Source organism: Crocuta crocuta, unplaced genomic scaffold (genome assembly GCF_008692635.1).
Source record: "Crocuta crocuta isolate KB4526 unplaced genomic scaffold, BGI_CrCroc_1.0 scaffold133, whole genome shotgun sequence".
NCBI classification, from domain to species: Eukaryota; Metazoa; Chordata; class Mammalia; order Carnivora; family Hyaenidae; genus Crocuta; species Crocuta crocuta.
This window is the reverse complement of record NW_027529438.1, coordinates 5,558,221-5,566,028: the sequence shown is the minus strand read 5'-3', so window position 1 is coordinate 5,566,028 and position 7,808 is coordinate 5,558,221. Positions and strand designations below refer to the sequence as shown.

Genomic DNA, 7,808 nt, shown 5'->3' with positions numbered 1-7,808 from the left:
ATAAATTTTGGACCAGAAAGCTTGCTAAACTCTCTTAATAATGTTTAATTTATCAGTAGTTTCCTGTGGATTTTCTATGTACACAATCACATCATCTGTAAAGAGTTTCTTCCTTCTCAATCCTTATATCTTTAATTTCTTTTTCTTGGCTTAGTGGGTTGGCTAGAATGTTCAGTGCAATGCTGAAGAAGAGTGGATAAAGACTTATCTCATTCCTAATCTTACAGAGAATCCTTCAGTATCTCACCATGAAGCATATATTGGCTGCAGATTACCAGCTTAAAGAAAACCCTTTATTCTTAGTTTATTAAGGGTTCTTCCCATAAGTAGACACTCAATTTTAAAAATGCTTTTTTGGCAGCTATTGAAATAATCATATGACTTTTTCCCTTTTAACAGTTTGAGGAAATACATTATTGAATTGCTTTAATGTGAAACAAATGTTGCATTCTGAAACAAAACCAACTTGGTCATGTTACCTGTTTTATACATTGCTGGATTTGGATTGATAATATTTGCTTAAGAGTTTTACATCTAGATCCATGAGACTGGCCTGTTAAACTTGTTGTCAGGATAATTCCAGCTTTGTAAAGTGAGGTGAGGAGGACTTTGTCTTTATTACCTAACATAGAAATCGATATCATATTGAAATCAACTTATCCCATAATGTTTCATAGCACTTACTGGTAAATTTATCTTGGCCTAGAGATTTGTTCATAGATTTTTTTCACTGCTGTCTTTATTTCTTTGAAAAAAAAATTTAATTTTTATTTTTCAGAGAGAGAGAGATAGAGAACAGGGGAGGGGCAGAGACAGAGAAGGAGACACAGAATCGGAAGCAGGCTTCAGGATCTGAGCTATCAGCACAAAGCCCAACTCAGGGCTCAAATTCCTGAACTGTGAGATCATAACCAGAGCTGACGTTGGAGGCTCAACTGACTAAGCCACCCAGGCACCCCATTACTGTCTTTATTTATTAAAAAAAGTTTTCAGGTTTTCTACTTCTTGATTCAATATTGATAACTTCTCTTTAGAAATGTATCCATTTCGTTGAAGTTTAAAAATACATTGAGATAAAGTTGTTCATAATATTACTTTTCTTCTTTCTGTGTCTGAAGCTTCTGTAACTGTGTCCCTTCATTTATTTATAATCCAGTTTATGTCTTCATTTGTTTTTCTTGGTCATATTTTCACTAGCAGTTTACCTAAAGTTTACCTTTCTGGATCTTCTATATTTCATCATTAACATCTATTTCATCATTATTGTTTTCTTTTTCTTTTTCTTTTTTCTTTTAGAAAGAGTGTGTAAGCAAGTGGAGGAGACGGTAAGAGGGCAAGGGAGAAGGAGAACCTCAAGCAGGCTCCATGCTCAACACAGGTCCTGACACGGGGCTCAAACTCCCAAACTGTGAGATCATGACCTGAGCCAAAATCAAGAGTCAGACACTCAACAGAATGAGCCACCCAGGCGTCTGATTTTTTCTTTCTACTTTGTTATTTTTACAACTTCTTAGGATAGATTCTCATTTTCAGCTTAAAAAAACAGCATCTTAAATGATAAACTTCCCACTGGTAAGGTTCTGAATACACAGTGCACCTTCTGCTATGTGATTCTTCACTTACTGTTTAATTCTACATGCTTCCTAATTTCCATTTTAAGTTCATCTTTGGACCATAGGTTAGATTTTCAAACATTTCCAATTTTTCAAGTTTGTGTGTGTGTATGTGATAGTCTCTAACTTAATCACACCATTGCCTGAGAAAGTGGTCACCATTTTAAGAAAATCTAGACCAACTTTGTGGGCCATACATAGGGTCAGATGTCCTTGAAAAGAATGTTTTCCCTCAAACTTTCAAATACTGTTGCTCAAATGTTTGGTATCTTTACTTCAGTCCTAGGACCGAGTCTGCCACATCCCTGGAAAAGGTGGTTGATTCATAAGGTTTCGAACCTTTTTGCGATACTGAATCTTCGCACTTGACAGTGTGCTCACCAGGGAACGAGGTGGTCTCTGATGAGAAGGAATAGTGTTGACCTTCTCTTGACCTTCCTCATCTGAGATCCTTCATGAAAACACCCAATTACACAGAGGTGAGAGAGTTTATTTTCCAAGGTTTCTCCAACTTCCAAGAACATCAACTCATACTCTTTGCCATGTTTCTGACCCTGTACATCCTAACTCTGGCTGGCAACGTCATCATCGTGACTATTATCCGTGTTGACCACCACCTCCACACCCCCATGTACTTCTTTCTGAGTGTTCTCTCCACATCAGAGACTTGCTATTCCCTGGTCATCATCCCACGCATGCTTGTGAGCCTCGTGGGTCTGAGCCAGTCCATCTCCTTGGTGGGCTGTGGGACTCAGCTCTTTTTCTTCCTTGGTTTTGCCATCACCAACTGCCTCCTGTTGGCAGTAATGGGGTTTGATCGCTACGTGGCCATCTGCAACCCACTTCGTTACTCAGTCATCATGAATTGGAGGGTCTGTACCAGCCTGGCATCAACAGTTTGCGCCTCAGGGTTCTTGCTCTCTCTGGCTCAGGCTGTGGCCATTTTTAGACTGCCTTTTTGTAACTCAGTGATCGAGCATTTCTTCTGTGATGTCCGACCTGTGTTGGATTTAGCCTGTGTTACTCCAATCATTAATGATATCTTGACCTTAATTATAAGCCTCTTGGCCATCACAGCCCCTGCCACCTTCCTCTTCATCTCCTATGTCCTCATCATCTCCACCATCCTCAAGATTGCCTCAGCTGAGGGCCGGAAGAAGACCTTTGCCACCTGCGCCTCCCACCTCACCGTGGTCATCATCCACTATGGCTGTGCCTCTATTGCCTACTTCAAGCCCAAGTCAGAGAACACCAAGGATCAGGATCAGTTAATCTCAGTAACCTACACTGTGATAACACCTTTACTGAACCCTGTTGTGTATAGTCTGAGAAACAAAGAAGTCCAGGATGCTCTGAGGAGAGTTATAGGGAGGAAATCCCTTCCCTAAGACGAAATTTCTACCCAAATAGGCATGTGTGTCTTCCATATGGAAGGTAATATGTACTGTTATACAGCCAGAGTTTCAAGTGATTCGTGAAACCTCATACATCAGAGCCAGGGCCAGAGCAAAAGTGAAGCTGGAGTCCAGCTTCTAATAATTGATTTTCACTTCTTCAAGCTCTTTGTTAACATAATAAAAACATAAGTCACTCTGCAGACCTGTAAACAGACACTATTGGCCCTATTCCAGGAGATAATTACAAGGTCAGAGCATGATCTAGTGTTCATCTCAAACGCTTAAATTTAAAATGACCAGTCCAGGGGCGCCTGGGTGGCTTAGTCGGTTAAGCGTCCGACTTTCGCTTAGGTCACGATCTCGCGGTTCGTGGGTTCGAGCCCCGCGTCGGGCTCTGTGCTGACTGCCAGCTCAGAGCCTGGAGCCTGTTTCAGTCTGTGACTCCCTCTCTCTCTGACCCTCCCCTGCTCACGCTGTCTCTCTCTCTCTCCTAGAAATAAAATAAGACATTAAAAAAATTTAAAATAAATAAATAAATAAATAAAATGACCAGTCCACTCTCCTGGAGTATAAACCACTTTAAAATCACACTTGACTGAATCTTCTTTTAACATCAACTGGAGGCTTGAACAAGTGGTTACTAGAAAGGAGACAGTGCCAAAGACTAATCGCCTTGTGTTTTAAGAAGATAAGGGAAGCAAAAATAGAGATATCTTTTAGGAAATGGGTTTAGGATGAGATGAAAACCTTCTAGAGAGAAGGTTTTCTAGCAACCCCCCACAAGTTTCCTGTTATTCACATGTGGGGCTTCAAGGGAAGGAAAACTGGGGGTGAAGGAGCCCGGGAGTTAAGTGCAGAGGACTCCTAACTGTGTGCAATGGCCATGAAGCTCTGGGCACGCGAACGGAGTGCACATGACTGGGTCTGACCTGCTGCTTTCTCTGGCTGAACAGAAGCCCACACAAAGAAGTCCTTGTGGGGCTGAAAGCAATGCCCCCCCCCCTCCATGGATGGGATGACCAACGGGCTCAGAGGAAGAGCAGACAGAAGGCTCAGGGGGCAAGCTGCTGAAAGAATGCTGTGAAATTGAGTGAGAAGAAATAAAACTTAGAAACAGGTTTAAAAAAAAAAAAGGAGAGTAGAGGGAAGCAGAGGGACCAGGGGATGGTCAGCGTGGGGGACAGGAATTCAGAAAAGTCCCTCGGATTGGGTCTTGTGCACTTCACAAGCCAAGTCACAATAGTAAGGAAAGAAAGTTCAATGAAATATGAAAAAGCATCCACAAAATATCTCTCTGATAAATTAGGTTAATATTATTACTCCTGGAAAGCTAAAAAAACAGTCAACAGTAAAGGATTTTTGACATGAAACTTCCATAAAAATAAAGCAACTGAGTTAGAAGTGTAATAATAAATGACTATTTACCATTCTTCGCCTCAAAAATATATAAAACAATGAGGGTGAACTTTAGACTCAACTAGTGAGACAAAATAGGTGTTGAATAACACGGTGATTAGCGGTTGTAGTTACTGAGCAAGTCAAAGTTACTCTACTGAGTCATTTGTAAAAAGACACACAATAAATACATGAGCTCACAGTATTCTCATTGCAAAATATTTTTGAAATGCAGAAATATTAAAATGTGTTAAGTGATTATAAATTGTATAGGCTAAGTATGCAGGTGCATAAAAATCTAACTTTTAGAAGTTCTGCAGTTCAATCTATTCTACAAATTTTCTCAAAGTTCTACAATTCTGAACTCCCAATGGGATGGATGGAGGAAAAGTTCTCTAGTTTCCATGCACACTGGGGCAATTTAGTGAATAAGTCACTTTATGAATAAACACAATTAAATTCAAGGTCCTTCCCCCCCCTTCTTCCCCATTCTCCTCGGGGTAAATCAATCAAGTTCTGCTCAGGGCTTCAAGTTTTCTTAGCATAGAGAAAGGAACTACCTGATCCATGGTCACTTCTAACTGCTCCACATCGGATTCTATGGAGATACATGACCTCCGGTGGCCATCTTTGGTGGCATCTATTTTTTTTAAGTTTATTTATTTATTGAGAGAGATGGCATGGAGGAGACGCAGAGAGAGAAGGAGAGAGAGAATCCCAAGCAGGCTCCATGCTCACCACAGAGCCTGATGCAGGGCTCAGACACACAACCATGAGATCATGACCTGAGCCGAAATCAAGAGTCAGGTGCTTAACCGACTGAGCCACCCAGGTGCTCCAGGTGGCATCTACTGAGAGGACTCTGGTCTTGTGGAGCCCTTTAACAATGTAATCCGTGTACCTCATCTTCCTCATGACTACTCTGGGACCACTGGCCCTCCTTCAGCCCCTTCTTGAAGGCATCTAGACACTCAGCTGTGCCCCTGACCCTGTAATGAAGAGGGCTCAGTGGGAGACAGACTCATGTCTACTCTACCAGGATTCCAGCTTTTTTCTGGGAGGCTTCCTGTAAGGGGACAGCACACACTCTATCTGCTTTTATCAGATCCCACCCCCTTCTACACCACCGCAGGGGTTGGCTGGCAGGTGCAAGACTGTGCCTTCCCTAATACCCAGCTAACTCATTGCCTTTTCCACAAAGCTGGATGTCTTTGTTTTGGCAGAGAAACCTGACTTCTTCCTAACTCTGCAATTTACATGATACATTTCACCAATAAAGTACTTCAGTCCTTAAGCTTTTGATATTCAAAATCATTATTTGTAAGCTAAAAGAGGCTTTCCTCTCTAGAAAAGTTTGCTAAAGTTAAAAACTGTTTTGGCTTTTAAGACAAATGCTTTAGTTATGAGTTTTAAAAGAATCTTTTTGAAATTCAATGGACTTTTTTTTTCCTGGGTTCTTTCAGGTTTACCCTGGGGCGAATGAAAGTCGTGTGAAATGAAGAATGTGGAACGTGAAAACAATGCAGGAGTTTTATTCCATCCCAGTTATATATTTATTCCCTGTGTCCACAACATTAATTATCATGGATTTTTTTCAACGTTTTATTTGCTAGAGCTAGTTATTTGCCATTCTTCTTTAGAATTTTTTTGGATGTTTTGCTTCCCTTAAGTTTTGGAAATGGCTTGTTTAATTTACAATCCACCCACACACACACACACACACCAAATGCACACAGAATTCTCAACACTGTTAAACACGCTCAAGCAAATCACACTCTGGCACTATTTTACCGGAATCTTACCGCATTTATAATTTACAGAAAATTGACATCTTAATGATCTTGAGTCTCCTGTATTCAAAAACATAGTGTTATTTTCCAACGGCTCAAGTCTCCTCTGGAATCAGGAACTTTTACATTTTTCTGTAATTTTTTTCTACAAGTTTTATAATTTTAGGTTTTACATTTAAGTCGTCTGTTTTGAGTTTTAAGTTTATTTATTTTGAGAGAAAGAGAGAGGAAGTGAGGGAGGAGCAGAGAGAGAATCTCAAGCAGTCTTTGCACTATCAGCACCGGGCCTGACACAGGACTTGATTTCACCAACTGTGAGATTATGACCTGAGACTAAATCGAGTCAGATGCTTAACCAACTGAGTCACCCAGTCGCCCTGAGTTAGCTTGTTTCAAGTTTGAGGTTTAGGTCAATGTTTGATTTTTGCTTGCAGTTAGCCAATTACTCTAGTCCAATCTTTAAAGCCAATCATCTGGGGCGCCTGGATGGCTCCGTCAGTTTGGCTTCCGACTTTGGCTCATGTCATGATCTCGAAGTTCATGAGTTTGAGCCCCGCATCAGGCTCTGTGCTGACAGCTCCGAGCCTGGAGGCTGCTTCAGATTCTGTGTCTCCCTCTCTTTCTGCCCCTCTCCTGCTCTATCTTTCAAGAAAAAATAAACATTTAAAAAAATGTTTTTAAATAAAGGCGATCATCCTTCACTGAACTGAATTTGCACATTTGTCAAAAGTCCGTTGAGCATATTTCTGTGGATCAGTTTCTGGATTTCTTTCCGTTCCAGTGACCTGTGTGTCTATTGCCCCAATATTGCACTGTCCTGGTTAATGCTGCTCTGTAGCGAGTGAGTCCTCTTATTCTTTGTCAAGATTATTTAAATTATTCTAAATCTTGTGTATTTCTGCATCAATTTTAGAATAAGCGTGTCTATGTCTACGAATCACCTTGCTGGGATTTCATCGGAATTGCATCAAATCTACAGATCAGTTTAAGGAGAACTGACATCTTTAGGATGAGGAATCTTCTAATCCATGAACACAATAGGTCTCTCCATTGATTTACGTTTTCTTTGATTTCCTTTATCATCATTTTGTAGCTTTCAGCATGCAAATTTTACACACATTCTATACTTAAGCATTTCATTCTCTTTGGAGAAATGGTAAATGATATCGTGCCTTTAAATTTGGTTTCCATACGTTCAGTGTTAGTTTACAGAAATGTGACTGATTTTCATGTATTGATATTGTATGTTACAACCTTGCTTAAGTCACTAATTTTAGGAGTTTTGGGGGGTTTTTGGTAGATACGTTGGGTCTTTCTACATAGACAATTAGGTCGTCTGTATAAATGAGGACAGTTTTATTTTTTCCTTTCTGACCCGTATACCTTTTCTTTTTCCTGCCATATTGCACTGACTAGAACTTCCATCACTATGTTAAATACGAGTGGTGACAGCAGACATCCTTGCGTTATTCTTAATCTTGTGGGAGTATGGGGAGGAAGCATTCAGTCTTTCACCATTAAATATGATGCTATTTATAGGTTTTTCAGATATGCTTTTTATCAAATTGAGGTAATTTTCCTCTATTCTTGCAAAGTTTTGTCAGGAGTGCTGG

General features: G+C 40.3%; 1 protein-coding gene across 1 annotated transcript; it reads left to right on the top strand.

Annotated features, from left to right (window-relative positions):
- The first annotated feature begins 2,068 nt into the window (after window positions 1–2,068).
- LOC144228190 (olfactory receptor 10J1-like) lies at window positions 2,069–3,001 on the top strand. Its single transcript, XM_077759997.1, has one exon. The coding sequence runs from the start codon at window positions 2,069–2,071 to the stop codon at window positions 2,999–3,001; it is 933 nt and encodes a 310-aa protein (XP_077616123.1).
- Window positions 3,002–7,808: the final 4,807 nt, after the last annotated feature.

Excerpts from the sequence above, each read along its gene's own strand:
- LOC144228190 (XM_077759997.1), top strand. The coding sequence starts at position 2,069 with ATGAAAACACCCAATTACACAGAGGTGAGAGAGTTTATTTTCCAAGGT.